General features: G+C 61.2%; 1 protein-coding gene across 1 annotated transcript in view; it reads left to right on the forward strand.

The window, feature by feature from the left end:
- The first annotated feature begins 2,633 nt into the window (after positions 1-2,633).
- The window catches only part of MYO1G (myosin IG), a 72,298-nt gene continuing 56,805 nt past the window's right edge, over positions 2,634-18,126 (forward strand). Inside the window, exons 1-7 of the mRNA XM_054017029.1 lie at positions 2,634-2,846; positions 10,530-10,738; positions 11,686-11,779; positions 12,074-12,239; positions 15,256-15,309; positions 16,645-16,740; positions 17,067-17,183. Coding sequence (XP_053873004.1) covers positions 2,752-2,846; positions 10,530-10,738; positions 11,686-11,779; positions 12,074-12,239; positions 15,256-15,309; positions 16,645-16,740; positions 17,067-17,183 — 831 coding nt within the window. The 5' untranslated portion in view covers positions 2,634-2,751. The remainder of the gene's footprint in view (positions 2,847-10,529; positions 10,739-11,685; positions 11,780-12,073; positions 12,240-15,255; positions 15,310-16,644; positions 16,741-17,066; positions 17,184-18,126) is intronic.

The raw sequence follows: 18,126 nt of genomic DNA on the forward strand, positions 1-18,126 counted from the left end.
CTGCCACGGCGTCGTCTCACCTGGATGGGCTGGTGCCTCTGTCCCTGTACCCTGGTGATGTGTCCCCTGGTGCCACGTGCTGCGCTAGCCCCCGAGGCTCACGCAGGATTGGTTTACACGCTAGCCAAGCCAACCCTTCCCACGGATCCCATTGCTCCACCTGGCGCTGAGAATTGACGTCTGGAATGAGGGTGCTGCCCACACCTGTTCTGTGGGACTCAGAGCGCTCCCTAAAGGCCATTGTGTGTGCGGTAAGCGTGGCACCCAAGGGCTAAGAAGATAAGACTATGGTAGTGCTTGTTAGCCAGAGGTGCACATGGGGCAATTTCTCATCACTTGTGTGACATCCCCATGGGAAAAACCCACCTGGCAGTGAGCAAAACCTCCGTGACTACCCAGGAAACCCCCAGGGACCCCTCCCCTTCCAGCGGGGTTTTGGCAGAGGCTGCAGCAGTTGGGCCAGTTAGCCCCGGAGCGGGCAGGCAGGATGCCCGGTGGTCCCACCCGAGCATGTGAGTGGCTCTGGCGCTGGGAGGAAGTGATGTCATCCGGCCACAGACCGGGCCCAGGAGTCGCACAATGACAAAGCAACGAGAAGTGAGAGATGAGCAGTCAACCCAACACGGTTTCCACTGCAGCTATTTCAGTGTAGCAGCGTGAGCGCGAAAACCGGCTGCTCTGACTCCAGTGGGCCGGGCAGAGTCTGGGCATGCTTCCCCCAACACCCAGCAATGGGTGGCGGGCATCTCGTCCCTGCCCCACAGCCCCCTGCTATCCTAGCCCTGACCCCACCCAGCTCTGCCCGTGGCCCTGCCTCCTGCCCCACAGCCCCCTGCTATCCCAGCCCTGACCCCACCCAGCTCTGCCCGTGGCCCTGCCTCCTGCCCCACAGCCCCCTGCTATCCCAGCCCTGACCCCACCCAGCTCTGCCCGGGGCCCTGCCTCCTGCCCCACAGCCCCCTGCTATCCCAGCCCTGACCCCACCCAGCTCTGCCCGTGGCCCTGCCTCCTGCCCCACAGCCCCCTGCTATCCCAGCCCTGACCCCACCCAGCTCTGCCCGTGGCCCTGCCTCCTGCCCCACAGCCCCCTGCTATCCCAGCCCTGACCCCACCCAGCTCTGCCCGGGGCCCTGCCTCCTGCCCCACGGCCCCCTGCTAGCCCAGCCCTGACCCCACCCAGCTCTGCCCATGGCCCTGCTTCCTGCCCCACAGCCTCCTGCTAGCCCAGCCCTGACCCCACCCAGCTCTGCCCATGGCCCTGCTTCCTGCCCCACAGCCCCCTGCTATCCCAGCCCTGACCCCACCCAGCTCTGCCCGGGGCCCTGCCCCACAGCCCCCGCTATCCCAGCCCTGACCCCACCCAGCTCTGCCCGTTGCCCTGCCTCCTGCCCCACAGCCCCCTGCTATCCCAGCCCTGACCCCACCCAGCTCTGCCCGGGGCCCTGTCCCACAGCCCCCTGCTATCCCAGCCCTGACCCCACCCAGCTCTGCCCGTGGCCCTGCCTCCTGCCCCACAGCCCCCTGCTATCCCAGCCCTGACCCCACCCAGCTCTGCCCGGGGCCCTGCCTCCTGCCCCACGGCCCCCTGCTAGCCCACCCCTGACCCCACCCAGCTCTGCCCGGGGCCCTGCCTCCTGCCCCACGGCCCCCTGCTATCCCAGCCCTGACCCCACCCAGCTCTGCCCGGGGCCCTGCCTCCTGCCCCATGGCCCCCTGCTATCCCAGCCCTGACCCCACCCAGCTCTGCCCATGGCCCTGCCCCACAGCCTCCTGCTATCCCAGCCCTGACCCCACCCAGCTCTGCCCGGGGCCCTGCCTCCTGCCCCACGGCCCCCTGCTATCCCAGCCCTGACCCCACCCAGCTCTGCCCATGGCCCTGCCCCACAGCCCCCTGCTATCCCAGCCCTGACCCCACCCAGCTCTGCCCGTGGCCCTGCCTCCTGCCCCACAGCCCCCTGCTATCCCAGCCCTGACCCCACCCAGCTCTGCCCGTGGCCCTGCCTCCTGCCCCACAGCCCCCTGCTATCCCAGCCCTGACCCCACCCAGCTCTGCCCATGGCCCTGTAGGATTCCTGCCACTCTCCCAGTGCTGCTCTACACCCAGCTCTGCCGGGCCTGCTCCAGCCTGGCTGTGGGGGCAGGAGTGCGGCTCACTGAAGGCTTCTGGGTAATTACTACAGAGTGAGGGAGATGCAGGAATGGGGCAGTGAGGAATTGAGTGACAGATTGAGTGGGCCAGGCTGGGGGCTGGGCGACTCCCGGGGGCTGGGAAGGAACCTGCTCCGCCAGGTTGGGGAGCCATCCTGCAGGGCTCCCGCATGCCCACCCTCCTAGGAGAGCTGTCTGGTGGGCCTCCCCAAATCCCCCCATACTGGGGGGCACTGCCCCTTGCAGAGCACAGCTCCATGCACACAGCGCCCCTGGGTGGGGTCCTGGGACCTGCCCCCTGTCTGCAGGGGAACTGCCCCCCCCATCACACTGAAAGGGGCAGGATTCAGCCCAGCGGGAGATGGGCAGACGGGCACCCGGCCGTGCTTCCCGGCGCCATGTGGGGGTGACGCGGGGTTCCCGCTCAGCCGGGCTCAAACCACATGACCCCACCTCCCCGGCTGACGCCACTCCCTGCCGCTCAGGCAACCTCTGCACAGGAAGCTGAGCCCCGGCCGATCGCGGCTGGGTTTTGAAAGTCATATTTCCTCTGGCTCGTGCTCTCTCTCCCCCACCACCCGGCCCCACACGTCCCCCAGCAGCATGGCGGAGCAGGAGAGCCTGGAGTTCGGCAAGGCCGACTTTGTCCTCCTGGACCAGGTGACCATGGAGCACTTCATGGAGAACCTGAAGCTGAGGTAACTGGGCACTGGGGTTGGAGGCCCCTGGCGGGACGGCGGAGGGCGGGCAGGGCGGAGCAGCGAGGAGAGCTTGGCCTGAGGTGCTGCCGGCTCGCACAGGCCTGGAAGGGCTGTAGTAGGTCAGGGTACGGGTGGCACGTTGCCCAGCTGCAGCAGAAAGCAGCGCTGGTGTTTCAGCAGGAGGCACTCTGCACCCCATCAGCACCAAGCCTGGCGCTAGGGGGCGCTGTGGTGCTGGAGGGACCGTCTCCCCAAGGAGCTAGGATGCCTAGAACCTGCTGGCTGGCGGGCAGTAAAATTCCCACGGTGCTTTTCTTGTGGGTGCACCCTGGCGTCCGGGCTGAATTCCAGCGTGGGGTTTTACGCTGTGCTGCCGGACTGTCCCCTGGCCGTGTCAGCAGGATGTGGGACCCTTTTGGCACTCCCCATTTCAAGCTGGTTTTTTAGCCAGGTCCCGGTGTGGTGCTAATTTGGGACTGTGCATCCCGCACCAGAGAGGAGCAAAGCAGCCCCCCTGCAGGTGGGGCGCGTGAAGGGCTTGTGGGATTCTGTCGATCTATACATGTGGGTTGGGGGGGAGGCCGGATTAGAGCCTTGCAGCTACAGCTTCTCACCACAGATCTCTGCCGTGGGAGCTAAAGGAGAGCTCCCTCAGCTAGTGCTTGTAGTAGTCCCTTATACTCTGGGCTGCCTGTGAGAACTGTACAGCACCGAGCACCTGCTCAACACAGAAAAACAGCAAGAGATGGGCCCAAACCTACCCCTGAAGGCTGGGGAAGCTCCAGTCTGAGTCTGGACTGGCCTTTCTCTCCTGACAGGGGATGTTACACACTCCGGGAGGGGGACGGGTGTCCTAAATGTTACTGCATCTGATGTGTGAAGGCAGAAATCTTGTTGTCGCTAGGCAGCCGCTCAAAGCAGATGAGGGAAGAACTGGTAGCTGGGTGGGGGTGGGGGGCGTGTCCCAGGGCGGGGGAGGGTGTGACAGCTTGTGAAGATGAATTTGTCCAGCCATGGTTGCCAGGGAGTCCCAGAGGAGCCAGCCGGGCCTCAGGAGATGCTGAGGGTCCAGAAGGGAGGAAGGCTGCTGGGATAGGCCTGGCGGTGCTAGAGCCGCATGCCGAAGGGTGCTGTGATTGCAAAGACAGAGAGAGCCAGGAAGAGAAACTGCCATAGGCTGGTCTCCAAAGGCACTGAGCACCCAAAGGTGGGGACAGCCCCTTTCCAGATCAGGCCATTGTGACATTAGGAGTGTGATATAATATCTCATTGAAAGGTGTCAGGGCCAGAAAGAGTTAATTAACTCAGACTGACCTGACCCCTGGCTGAACTTTAGTGACTGGTTAAGAAGATATGTAAATGAAAAGAGGTTTGAAATGCAAGTCTGCACTGTTGGAGATGGAAGGGGAGATGTTTGCTCAGGTCTTGTGATGTAAGCAAACAAGTCTTGTCTATTGCTATAGCTTTAATTCAAAGCTCAAAAAAGAAATATTAACATGTAGGAAGATACTTGAGTGCAATGGTATTATTGTCTCTGTCTCTTTGAAGGTTGTGGTAACCTGGATCTGAACTGTTTAATGGATAAATGACCCTGTGCTAATTGCCAGGATGTTTGGGAGAAGGAGAGTTAAGCCTATTGTTTTCTCAGGCCAAAAGGCTGCTGGAAATGTATAAGAACCCTGGGACACGATCCTTCATCTCAGATCTGCTTTGGGTTTCAAGAGGGGGAAACCTTAAGCCATAAGGATTGAGATCCCCAGTCACTGACTGGAGTCACCCTGAATATGGACCTATGGACTATTTCTAAAAGGACTTTTGGCAACTATAAACTCATCTCTGCTGTGTATCTGAACCTCAAGAATTAAAGTCAAGTCTGTCTGTATATTGATCTTTTAACCAACACTCTCTCTCTTTTCTTTTTAAATAAATTTTAGTTTAGTTAATAAGTATTGGCTATTAGCGTGTATTGTGGGTAAGATCTAAGTTATGATTGGACCCGGGTATGTGGCTGATCCTTTGGGATTGGAAGAACCTTTTCTTTTATATGATGAGAGAAGATTTTCAGTAATCATCATCATATCTGACGTGTGTCTGGACAGAGGCCTGAGGCTGGGCACTTTAAGGGAACTGCGTTGTTTGGACTCTGAGTAACCAGTGAGGTACTAGAGAAGCCGTTCTGTGCTGGCTTGGGAAATCTAAGTATTGGAATAACCATCAGCTTTTGGGGGTTTGTCTGCCCCATTTTGTTTGCAGTTCACCCTAACTGAGTAACCTCAGCTGGCTCCCACGGGCAGCACCGTCACAGCCATGTAATCCTGTGTGGTAACAGGGACTGTACCCAGTCCTTGGTGAACAAGGGGTTAACCTTGACTCATCCGCCCCATCCCCTTGCAGGGCTGTCTAGGACACACAAGATCCTCTGGGCAGGCAGGAGGTCGCGCCCTGGGCTGGGCTGAGCCCCCAGCAGGACGGGTGGCCTGTTATGTCTAGTGTGGTCGTGTCTGCTGGCCCCAGTGAGGACTGGGGTGTCATTGTGCTGGGAGCTGTACATGTGCCATGAACCAACAGCCGCACTGTCAGCTGAACTGGCCGGGCCATGGGCCCTATAGCCCCGTCGGCTGCATGTTTCTCAGCCGTTGTTTCTGGTCCCTTTGGGACTGTAACCAACCCCCGGAGCTGAGCTCCCTTGTTGGCAGCGTGTTCCTTTGTGTCCCCTCGGGAGTGTGTCTGAGATGCAGCTCTGAGCTCTCCCAGCCCTGGCATCAAGGCAGCTGGCTGAGAAAGCATCGCAGCTGCAGTTAACAATCCTCTAACCCCTCCCCCAGGAGGTATCTCAGTATCATGATCCCCCTTTACGGCTGGGGAAACTGAGGCAGAGGGCGGGGCAGGGATTTGCCCATGCTCCCACAGTGTGTCAGGAACACAGGTGGACTCAGAACCCCCCCTCACGTGTCCTAGTCTGGTACTTCCTGCTGACCTCGCGGTAAGCTCTGTCTCCCCAATCTCTGGTGAAGTGTCCTGTGAGTAGCTTCTGCAGCCCCAGCAATTGGATCGGAGCCGAGGTTCAGCTAGTCCAAAGGATCCGGTCTCCGGCAAGAGCCAGCAGCAGCTGCTTCAGAGGAAGGTGTGAGAACAGTGCAGCAGCTGAGATGGGATAATCTGCCCCCCGGCCTCAGACCTGGCCTCTGATAGTTACAGGTTGGCTTCGATCCTGAAGCCAGAGGGGTTCGATCCCTTCCGGATCTCGCTTTGAGCATTAATGGCAAGGCTTCGAAACAGCCAGCCTACGCCTGCCAGCCCTGCTCTGAAAAGCAAGGCTTGTTCTCCAGACTCTCTGCTTTCCTTTTTTTAAACCAAGGCCGTCTCAAGCTGTTCTGGCTGCAAAGACACCCTCAAAGCTGTGACCCGAGCGTAAGCCGTGCGGCGCTGAGGCTGGCAGACCGTCTCGGAGAGCTGTGACCTTTCCCACCCATCTGGGGCAGCGGATAACTCAGCTGTCCAGTGATGATAATTGATATGGCAACACTGTTAATGATTTCCTCGCCTGTGTAAGGATGGAGCCGGAGGGTTACGGGGCAGCATGATTCGCTGAGTGACAATGTCTCATGTGGGTGGTGTGGGTTAGGTCCCACCGCTTGACTTTTCCCCACTCAGGGAGCTAGGCGCAGGGAGCCCAGTGTTGCCATGAGGGCCGTGGCCGGATGTTGAAAACGGGGTCTCATTTTGGTGATGCTGATGGGTGGAGCTTATTTTGGGAGTGGAGCTTGGAAGAACTCCAATCTGATCCTGTGCTAAGCTCTTGGCCTCAGCAACTTCCTGTGGCCATGAGTTCCACTGGCTCATTACGCTTTGTGCGAACACGTGTTTCCTCGCATCTGTTTTGGATTTGCCACATTTCAATCCCTTGCTCTTGTGTCGTGAGGCAGGGGGAACAGCAGCTACCCATCTAGCTTCCCCATCCCAGGGGCTCAGCCCTACATGACACGCTCAAAGGCACCACCGTTGATACAGCCTTAAGCATCAGCCTTGTTTGGTTTTGCTAAGGCGGCTCCTGGCCTGCCTCGTGCTCCGGCTGAGCCGCTGGGCAGCTGCTCGTCCCCACTATTTCAGATTCTGGTGTCACCATGGAAAGGGAATGTTCCAACAGTAGCATCCAGGTGTCAGTAACGTGTCGTCATCCCATCCAAGCTGGCTTTAGGATTTTGGGGGGACAGCTCATCTCCCTTCCTTCCCTCCAACTCCCCCCTCTCCCCACACATATCCACTCATCCTCTTCCTCTGAACTCAGCCAGATCCTTGTGCTTTCCTCCTTGGACCAGGGGCTTCCCTTGGGATGCCTTCATTTCTTCTCTGGGCTCCCCCACCAAACCGGCACTGCTCTCTGTGCCGATATCCCACCAGCTCCGTCGGGGCTCGCTGACACCCCTGTGTGGCCACCCTGAGCGAGAGGCACTCCAGGGGCTGGGAGCTCTGCAAAGGGCAGCCAGCCCTGGGAAAACAGCTAGGCACTGGGCTGGACTTGGTGGGATGCAACAGCCCTGTGTTATGTCCTGGCTAGTGTGCACTAGACCCGCTCAGCTGTGTGTGGGATCACAAGCCCCTCATACTGCTGCAGCTGAAGGAGATCCTCCCTGGCCCAGGGGGACTGAGTGCCTTTGAGTCTCAGGTCTCCTGGCACAGAAGAGGTGCACCCTGTCTAAAGCTGGTTAGAGATGGGATTGCAGCTAGGGTCAGGAGATAATGAGGCTTGGAAGCCAGGAAGAGGCTACTCAGACCAACCGGATACACCAGGAGCAGGAGGTGGGCTTCCAGCGAGTAGCTTAAAAGAAGAGCCTTGTGGGCAATCGGGAGGAATTGCCCACAGCAGGGCGGCAAGGGAGTGCTTGCTGGACCAGGCGACCGGTGAGCTCCCTGGATAAAGGGACAGAAGGTGAAGGACATGGGACAGGGAGATCTGTTACCCAGACTATGAGGCCTGTGTCTCTGGAGCCGGGCACAGGAGAGCTAACCCTGCATGGTGGCAGCGTGTGGGTGCAGTAATGGCTGCCGCTGTAGAGTGCCGGGGCTCTTCTCCAGATTGCTTGCGGCGTTGGCCAAGACATCCAGGGCAGGACCCGCTTTGCCTGGCTCTCACCCGGTTCTCACTTCTCTCCCTGCTGAAGCACAGAGCCGGCAGGTGGGGAGCAGCCAGGTTTGCTCTGAGTCACACCCTTCCGGGCTGGCCGAGTTCTCACGGGGAGGGAGTTCCTGGCTCTCCGCCTGTTTACAAGAAAGAGCTGGTTTCACCACTGCAGAGCAGGCTCCCCCTCCCGACACACGTCTCTCCCGCCCCAGGGAGAGCCGGCTTTGCGGCTGCTGGGGCCCCCAAGCCATCCTTCTCCTGTGACCCCAGAATCCTCGGCCCCCCTCCATGTCCCAGAAGCCTTTGCACTCCGTCGACCCCTACGCATCCCAGAAATGCTGCAGTCCATCAGAATGTGCTGATTGTTGCCCATGCTAGCCAAAAGCCAGGCCATAGGGACTAGACTAGATCAGACCCAAGGTGCATGTAGTCTGGTCTGTCTCCGGCGCCAGATACGGCAGAGGAAGGAGTGAGAAGCCACAGTTGCAGGATGTGGGATAAGCCACCCCTGAGTAGCTCTCCTCTGTTCCTGATAGGTCGGCATGCCTGCAAGTGGGACAGCCCCATCTGTCAGCAACCCCCCCACCCCCGCGGCAGCTTCCCCTGGCCCGGGGAGCCATGCGGCAGCTCCCCGCCCCAGCTCACCTCTACTCCGCCTCCTCCCCGAGCACGCCGTTGCCACTCCACTTCTCCCGCCTCCCAGGCTTGCAGCTGATTGGCGCCGCAAGCCTGGGAGGGAGAGAAGCAGAGCAGGGCGGCTTGCTCAGGGGAGGAGACGGAGCAGAGGTGAGCTGGGGCAGGGAATTCCCCTGCATGCCGCCTCCCCCCACTTGCTACAGGTGGCCCTCCCCGCGCCTCCTTCTACCTAAATGCCAACGACGACCGGGGCGGCCAAAGATCCGGCTGCCACAGTCGCCGCCGAAGGACCTGAAATGCTGCCCCCCAAATGCTAGTGCCCTAGGCGACCGCCTGGGTGGCCTAATGGGTTGCACCGGCCCTGAGCCCGGGCAGATGGGGCCCAGCAGAACTCAGTCAGGTAGGGGCTCAGAGGCCATGGTGGCAAGAGACAGCAGATGGCTCCCGGGGGCCCGGAAAGCAGGAACATGCCTGGGGCACCCCGCCTAGGTCTGGTTAGAGATGGGGTTGCAGCTGGGGTCAGGAGCATGGCGGTGGTGGCTGGAGGCTGGCCTCATGTGTGACGTGCGCCCGCGCCATGCAGTTAGAAGTGCGAATGGGACACCCCGCGATGCCTTGCTAATTTCAAGCACAGAAGGCCACGTGCGAGGCAGACGGGCCACCAGGGAATTGCAGTGTGAAGCACTTCCAGGCCCCTCATCCGCCTGTCCCCTCCTCCCAGGTCCTGGCAGTGGGCGTGGGTTGACTGGTCCCTCTATCCTTCCCTGTTCTCTCGCCCCTTTCTTCCTGCCACCCATCTCACTGGCGCTGCAGGGACCCCCAACCAGCAGCCAGGAGCACAGAGCTAACAGCGTGACACGTCCACACCTCGCCTGGCGTGTGGCTGCCAGTTCTCAGTGTGTTCGTGCCACTGTGACGGAGCGAGCTCGTCTCACTGCACCCAGCTATTGTCGATCCTTAACGCCTTGGATTAACCCCCCCCCCCCGACATGTACCCCACCTGCACAGTGACTGCAGCTCAAAGGCCCCTCTCCCCAACCAGCAGGGCTAGACCCATTTTTAAAGGGGAGCTCAGCTCCCATGGGAATGGGGTGCCCCTTCCGCATGCTGGTGGAGCACTGCCCACTGCTGGGTTAGAAGCAGGGACACCGGGATGAGCGGGACCGAGGAGCCAAACAGGGAGCGTGGTACCAATCCCCACAGAACCGCAGACCCATGGCAGCTGGGGCAGTCTCGACCCCGTGGCAGGCTTTGACTCAGTGAGGTCGCTGGCGAGCAGGCTGTTCCCACGGGCAGGGATGGAGGGGCCAGCCGCGAGTGCAGTGGCCCGGTGAGAGCCAGATGCTGGTTCTGGAGTTCGGCCTAGCAATGCTGCTGATGGGGGAGTGGGGGAGTTGGTCAATGAAGGGGGCAGAGCTCTGGAGAGGGGAACGTGGGAATTGCCAGGCTGGACCAGAGCAGGGGCCAGCCAGCCCAGAACCCTGTCGCCAGCGGAGACGGAGCCAGCTGCTTCACAGGAAGGTACAAGAAGCCCTGTTGGCAGTATCCTTCCATCAGAGAGTCTAGCAGCGCCCTGCAGGGTGGCTGTGCTGTAGGGGGCGCTGCTCTATGGATCTGACGGGCAGTGCACTGCAGGGTGTCTGTGCCGTAGGGGGCGCTGCTCCATGGATCGGACGGGCAGTGCACTGCAGGGTGTCTGTGCCGTAGGGGGCGCTGCTCCATGGATCGGACGGGCAGTGCACTGCAGGCTGTCTGTGCCGTAGGGGGCGCTGCTCCATAGCCTGGCAGGGCAGTGCCGCGCAGTGGGGGTATGAAGCTGTTGGAAGGCAGAGCTCCAGGTATAGCTCTTGTCCTGGGGTGATGCATGAGGCCGTGTGCCCGTGGCGTTGCCGTTATAGCCTGAGTGGGTTTGATCCCTGCAGGTTTGAGATGGGGCGGATTTACACCTACATCGGGGAGGTGGTGGTCTCCATGAACCCCTACAAGCAGACGCAGCTCTACGGGAAGGACGTGATCGAGCAGTACCAGGGCCGAGAGCTGTACGAGCGGCCGCCGCACCTCTACGCCGTGGCCGATGCCGCCTACAAGGCCATGAAACGCCGAGCCAAAGACACCTGCATCGTCATCTCAGGTCTGAGTGGGCGGGGCAGCCAGAGCCCCTCTGTCTGTCCGTCTGTCCGTCCCACGCATGCACTCACGTAGGAGCATGTATCCCGGTTCCTGCTTCCTCTGTGATTTTTGTCAGCGCCCCCCCTTGGCGCATTGCTACGACATGCTGGACTCCCACCCAGCTCTGCCGGGCACCTCCGTCCTGGCCCAGAGCCCCCTGCTGCCCCTGTCCTTGTGCCATCCGAGGCCTATTCTGCAGCAGCCCCAGCTGGACCAGCCCTCGACCCCACGTCCTCCTGGAAGTCTAGTCTTGGCTCCCTCTAGAGCTGGAACCCCCAAGTAGCTGGAGTCATCTGGGGCGGCTTCAGGCTGCGAACAAACGTCCCCTCAGGATCGGGCTGGCAGCGCTGCACCCACTCCCCCTTGCCCACAGGGCACCTTGGAAGCCAGCAGTGCAGCGATGGCAGGGCTCTGGCATTGACCACCCTCCTCCCCCAGGCGTCACCTTGCTCCCCCACCCCATCTGCTCAGCTGGGGGGCACACTTTCCCTGCGAGCTCAGCCGTTCAAATATGGCCCAGGTTGGCCATGCCCTGCCATCCGCGAGCTGAGTTCAGCAGCCTCAGGGCAGTTTCTAGTGGCCACAATACTGACAGCCCATCACCAGCAAATCTGCATGGGAACAGGCCGCGGAGCCTCAGCTGCCTCCACCCAGCTGACGGGGCCCTGCCAGGCCAGGGCTGGGCACAAGGGACAGCTGGTGGAGGCTTGTCCTCCTGCAGGCTGCGCTGGCACCGAAGGCTCCGTGCTCCAGCCCTGAGCTCACCAGCCGCCAGGGTCGCAAAACCCACCCCCTAACGTGGTTCCTGGGAGCTGACGAGTGGCCTCTGACCTCCCGGGTGTGTGCCTAGGGCAGCAAAGCCTCGCCCGTCCTGCTGTCCTCTTCCCATCCTGTCTGTCTGTCTTGCAGGGGAGAGTGGTGCTGGGAAGACGGAAGCCAGTAAATACATCATGCAGTACATAGCGGCCATCACTAACCCCAGCCAGAGGGAAGAGGTGGAGAGGTGAGAGGTCACAGCAGCACTGGCCAGTGCACTGGGCTGGGACTCAGGAGACCTGGTCGCTGGTCCCAGCTCTGCCCATGACCTGTCGGGTGATCTTGGTCAAGTCCCTTCCTCCCTGTGAACAGCTGCCGCTACCCTGAGTAGGTGGCAAGTGCTGCGGATCGTCCCTGGGTGCAAACAGGACGGGGGGCTCGTCTGTGGCAAGCCCATGGAGGCGCCAATCCCGATTCCGGGGGTAATGCAGCCTGACCCCCCCCCCGTGATGTTCCCTTCATTGCTTCCCGCCCGGCCCAGGGTGAAGAACGTGCTGCTCAAGTCCAACTGCGTCCTGGAGGCCTTCGGCAACGCCAAGACCAACCGCAACGACAACTCCAGCCGCTTCGGCAAATACATGGACATCGACTTCGACTTCAAAGGGGACCCCACCGGCGGCCACATCAACAACTACCTCCTGGAGAAGGTACGGCCCTGGGCCCCCTCCGGGGCTGCCCGAGCAGGGAGGGGCAGTGGCAGGGGGGAAGGGAAGCGGGGGGGCGGGTAACATGCACTGCTGGGTGAAGAGGATGGAGGTGGGCACCATGGGCCCAGTGCTCGGAGCAGCGCCCTTGTGGCACAGCATCTAGCTGGTTTGCGTGCAGGTTGGGCCGCAGGGTCTGGGTGGAAGAAGCCGAGAGGATGAAAGGCATCCTGGGGATGTCAGAGACTAAGGGCAGGCCTGGGAGGCAGTGGAAAGCTAGGGCTTTGCGGTAATTCACCTGGCCGTGCCTCCAGGCCGGGTATGAGCCTCAAGCCCCCTCCTCCCTCGCTAGAGAGATGCCGTAACCCTGGGTTGGAAGAGCCCCTCTCCTTTTAATCCGAGCTGTGGTAAGGGATGGAAGGACTCGGTTCCTCACACTGCCCGGGTCCTGGCCACCAGTCCGGGGGGCTCTGCATTTTAATGTAATTTTAAATGAAGCTTCTTAAACATTTTAAAAATCTTATTTACTTTACATACAAAAATAGTTTAGTTCTAAATTATAGACTTATAGAAAGAGACCTTCTAAAAATGTTAAAATGTATCACTGGCACGTGAAACCTTAAATTAGAGTGAATAAAGGAAGACTCGGTGCACCACTTCTGAAAGGCTGCCGACCCCTGGTTTAGAAAGATCTCCAGTCTTGATTGAAAGATTGTCGGTGATGGTAGCTCCATCTCGGCCTTTGGTAGATTGTTCCAATGGCTAATTACTCTCACCGTCCAGAACTGACACCTTCTTCCCAATCTGAATGTGTCTAGCTTCAACTTCCAGCCATCCCACGGCATCAGACTGGAGCGCCCGTTGTTAAATATCTGTTCCCCATGCTGGGACTTAGAGGCTGGGATCAAGTCACCCCTTCACCTGGTGGGGGACAGAGATGTTGCAGGGCTGAGAGGCCCAATGGGCTGTGCCCGGGGCAGGTTCAGAACATGGCTTTCGGGGGAGATAACTGGATGTTTTCCGAGCAGATCCTGGCTGTGCTGGGAAGTACCTAGCAGGCAGGCCCAGGCCTCGGGAACACAGGGACCCTCCCTAGATCCCTCAGCACGTCCTGAGCAAGCAACTCCTCTGCCATTTGTTTGTATTTGAAGGAGAGCAGGGGCCTTGGTTCTCCCCATGTGAAGCCTCCTGGTTCAGCTCCATCCTGGGGGGCGTTAGCTGGGCTGTCCTCTCTGGACTGGCTGAGAGTTCCCGCCTGGCCTAAACCCTAGAAATCGCGGTGTGCTAGCGCGGTCCCCAGGCTCTCCCGTCACAGGGCGGCCTGCCCCTTTCCGGGCCAGGCAGCCCTGTTCGGTGATCAGACCCGGCTGGGAAGGGCTCTGTCGTTTCAGCGGAAGGGCTGAGAGATCTCAGATGGAGGGGGTGCCGGAAGGAGGCTGGCCCCAGAGCAGGGGAAGAGATGGCAGGGGAGAGGCGTCTGGGGCCTGCAGCCTGCTGTGGTCGGGGGAGTGGCCTTTGGGCCTTGCATCCAGGCATGGTACCAGTCCTTGCTGGGCTGGGAGACAGCCCAGTGGCCATCACCTCATAAGATCCAGTGGCCTGGAGGTCATGTGGCCCTGCTAGGGAGGCTCACGCTAGAGATAGTGTCGTCTAGTGGTGTGGGGTGGGGGTCAGGAGACAGGCCCTGGCGTGCTGTGGAACCCTATCATGTCTGGGCCTCACTTCCCCCGCTGGAGAGAAGGACACTGACCTGCCTTTGTCAAGTGCTTTGAGATCCCCCCAGGACAGGCGCTCCCCGAGTGTGACGTATCCTAGACCCCGTGCACCCCGAATGGCAACAAGCCCTTCCGGTGACTCTACTGGAGCTGTCTCGCACGTCTCCTGTTTGGTTCTTCCGCCCCTCTCGGTGACAGGCTCCGTTCCGGTCCACTACCTCCCAGGCCTGCCCTTAGTCTCTGACATTCCCAAGATGCCTTTCATCCCAAAGCACTGCACACACAGAAATGGCCTCACCCCTCACTGGGATGCAGCCACCTCTGGGGGGCAACGCAGCAGCTGTTTACTAGCTTAGGGCAGGAAGGGAAGACGGCTGTTGGATCCACGCTGCGGGGGGAGTTGAGGCAGACAGGCTGTAGAGACTCACCGGCATTTAGCCAGGACACTGGAGTTAACGCCTCTGCTCTCTTGAAAAGAGAACCGGCTCTTGAACGGTCCTCGGTGGCCAGGACCGCGGCGAGGCCTCCCACCCAGAAGGCCAGGACACTGCTACGTTGCTGCATGAACCTCGAAGGGCTGGTTTCATCCTGCAGCAAAATAAGGCATAGGGAGGAGTCGGCCCTGTTCCGGCAGCCAGCGCTCTGGGTGTGGACTTTCCTTTACCAGGGACCGGTGTGTCCTTTAAGACGAGGGGATTTCTCTGGTCTCCAGGGCCGGCTCTGGCTTTTTGGCCGCTCCAAGCAAAAAAAAAAACGGGGCGGCCAGAACGGCAAAGCAAAAAAAAAAAACAACTTGTGGTGCGGCCGGAGCGCGCGTTCAGGGGGACTGGCTGCAGGGGAGGGAGCAGGCGGGAGAGAGAGAGAAGGAGGCGGCCAGGGCTACAGCGGGGTGCTGCCACACGGCCCCTCCCGCTGCGCCGCCTCCTGCCGCGAGGGCTCCGCTCCGGTCGGCGGGGAGGGAAGGAAGAGGACTGCCCTGCAGGGCGCTCTGGTTCTCCGCACCGCCGCTCCCTACAGGGCGGCCGGAGCGGAACAACAACAAAAAAGCGGCCGTTCTGCCCTAGGATTGGGCAGAACGCCGCCTCCAACAATCTGCCGCCCCGAGCCCCAGCTTGCTCGGCTGGTGCCCGGAGCCGGCCCTGCTGGTCTCACCAGCCCGTTGTCTCTGCTTGGAGCAAATCTGGCAGCTGGCGGTGACTCCTTAGCGACCGGGGCCGAGCTGGATGGGGCACGGCAAGGACCGGCCTGGGGCTGCGAGACGCGGCCTCCCCAGGCACTGACTTCCTCTGGGTTTTCCCTTGCAGTCTCGCATCCTCCACCAGCAGCCGGGCGAGAGGAACTTCCACTCCTTCTACCAGGTGAGCCGGGGGGAATCCTGGTGCAGTCCGGGGTGCGGGGGGATCCCCGGGAGGCTGCAGGGTTTGGCTGCCTAGGGGAAGGGGCAGGGATAAGGAGGTGATTAAATAAAGACGACTGACAGATGGGACGTGCGCCCATCAGTAGCAGAGGGAAATGCCGCCAGAACCCAGCCAGGTGTCTCTAGTGGGGCCCGCTGCCAGTCCGGCTTCAGCCAGGGCCTCCAGGCTTCCCGCCCCAGGACAAGCGGCAGGAACGTCAGGCTGCCCTGCTGTGCCACTGGGGCCAAGGCAGCACGGATTGGCTGGGGGTGGGGCCAGGCAGAGCCAGCCTGCCTTGAGTTCATTGGCACCTTTAAGGGGTGGCAGCAGCCCAGCCAACCGCCGTAAAGAGAGGGAGGGGGAACAAGGGGGAAGTGGGGACGGTTCATGGGCCCCCACCCCACCAGCCACAGGGGCACATCCCGTGGGTTTCGGGCCGGTTGTGGCCAGGCAGCTGCGCCACCAGGTCGGCCCCAGTCCTATGCGCTCAGACCCCCGGGTGCTGCCCGGCTGGGGGCAGAGGAGGATCCCGCTCACCCAGGGAATCTGGCGCTGCAGAGGCCTCGGTGCAGAACGGGGCTGTGCTGGGCGCCGGGACTTGCCGGCGATGCCCCGGCGGCTTCCGCTGCTGCTGCACCTCCCTTATTTATAGCGAGCCAGGCCCCGGGTGGGTAACCGCAGGCCGGTGACTCAGAACAGCCGGGGAAGTGGGCGCCGTCACCTTGCGGAGCCACGCGATCTCTGGCACGCTGCAGCCGCCCACCTCCTTTGGCTCTCGCTCAGCCCCGGCCCAGTAGGGAGCATGTTAACCAGCCGCCCCAAGGATGGGGCCCAGCCATTCCTGTCTCTCCTGCCCCCTCTCCCCCCAGGTCGGGCTGGGAGGGCAGAGCTGAGGCTGCTAGGTAGGGTGACCAGACAGCAAGTGTGAAAAAGCGGGACGGGGTGCGGGGTAATAGGCGCCTATATAAGAAAAAGCCCCAAATATCGGGACTGTCCCTATAAAATTGGGACATCTGGTCACCCTACTTTTAGTCCAGTTTCCTCCCACCTTCGGCACCACGGTCCAGCTCTCCTCCTCGCCAGCCAACACCTCGCTACCCTGACCACCCTGTCCTTTCGCTGGATCTCAGCTCCCTGGGAACACCCACCCGCCTGGGTGTGCTGGGTGAGCTCCCGTGCTTCAGAGGCCAGCCAGAGCCCCGCTGCCAGGCAGCGGGTGCCAGACATGGCCCAGGTCCTCGCTATCCCTGCATGCCCCGGGTACGAGGGGGTCTCATCCCTGTCTCTCCCCCTCAGCTGCTTCTCGGGGCCTCGGACGCTCAGCTGGCCTCCCTCCATCTCTGCAGAGACCCTGCAGCCTACCGCTTCACCAGCGAGGGTGCCAGCAACAACGTGAGTCCCGGTTCCACGCAAGGGGGGACCATGCCAGGCTCCTGTGTGAAATGAGTTTGCTGGCTCTCAGCCCAGTCCTCAGTGGATCCAGGGGCGCTGCCCCCATGGGCACTAGCTGCTGGCAAGGACTGAGTGGGCCAAAGCGCCTGAGCGATCCCCTTGCCGGTAGAGATGGTCTCTCCGGGGCAGGGGCAGGCACCCTGGGAGGGGCTGTGGGGGCAGGATGCCCTGCATGAACTCCAGCCATGCAGCTGGCACCTTCCCCCAGGCTGGGAACCACTCATCTCTCATCTGCTCTTCCCCCCCTCCACCCTCCGATCTCCCAGCTGCTGACCAGTGATCAGTCCAACTTCAAGGCCGTGGCAGACGCCATGAAGGTGATCGGCTTCAGCCCGGAGGAGATCAACTCAGTCTACAAGATCCTGGCTACTATTTTACACCTGGTAAGCGATGGCCTGGCCAGCGGATACATCCCTTCCCCTGTGCCCAGCCCAGCCCAGCCAGCACAGGGCTCTCAGCGCCGGCTGTGTTCCGGGTCCAAGGGGCCAGCCCAGCCACTCTGCAGGGAGGGGTGTGACCGACCAGGATGGCCCGGCAGGAGTGTCGCCCGGGGCTGGGCACAGGGTCCCCCGGATCGGAACTTGAGTAAGCCCGTGGCAGAGATGGGGGCGGGGTCAGTTTGGGGTACGCGAACCCATTTTTAGGGCTCGGTTCCCACAGCCCTGCCCAGAGTGTGCTTAGCTCCATGTCACACCTGGCCCAGGTTCGTTGCGGTGTGGGGTGGGGGAGGAATTTCTTCAAGTTGCGCTGAAGTTGTGGGCCGAAATCTGGAGGGGATCCTCCTAGAGCATTGCCCCCTGGAGCCTGCCCAGCCAAACACATGCCAGACTGGTTGGCAGAGGGCTCAAGGGAAACGCACTTCATCAAGCTAAGCTGGGCTCCCCCGGCCCTTCCGGGCGCCCTGGGTGAATGGCCGGGCCAGCCACCCCGCCCGGGCCAGCCACCCCACCCGGGCAGCAGATCGAGGCCCAGCACCTGACGGCCCAGGAAGCCAGTGACTCTTCCCCAGGAGGCGGCTGGGTTGGGATTGAGTCTGGATCCGGGTCCTGCAGAGTTTGTGGGTGCTTGGCAGGAGGTCAGCCTTCACGAGGGCACTTAGCAGCGCTCTGGAACGGGCCCCGCCCATGGCCTGGCTGCCAACCTCACTGCACACAGACAGTAGATCTGACCGGACACTGTCAGGTCTCCTTTTCAACTGGACTGTCTGGTTGAAAACTGGACACCTGTCCACCCTAGCCTCGGGCAGTGCAGTGACCTGACCTGCCTTAAATGTGGCCTTGCATATGACCAAGTCCTGGCGATGGGGCCTTCACTCTGAGTCTGTAG

This window comes from Malaclemys terrapin, chromosome 2 (assembly GCF_027887155.1).
Source record: "Malaclemys terrapin pileata isolate rMalTer1 chromosome 2, rMalTer1.hap1, whole genome shotgun sequence".
In the NCBI taxonomy this organism is placed as follows: domain Eukaryota; kingdom Metazoa; phylum Chordata; order Testudines; family Emydidae; genus Malaclemys; species Malaclemys terrapin.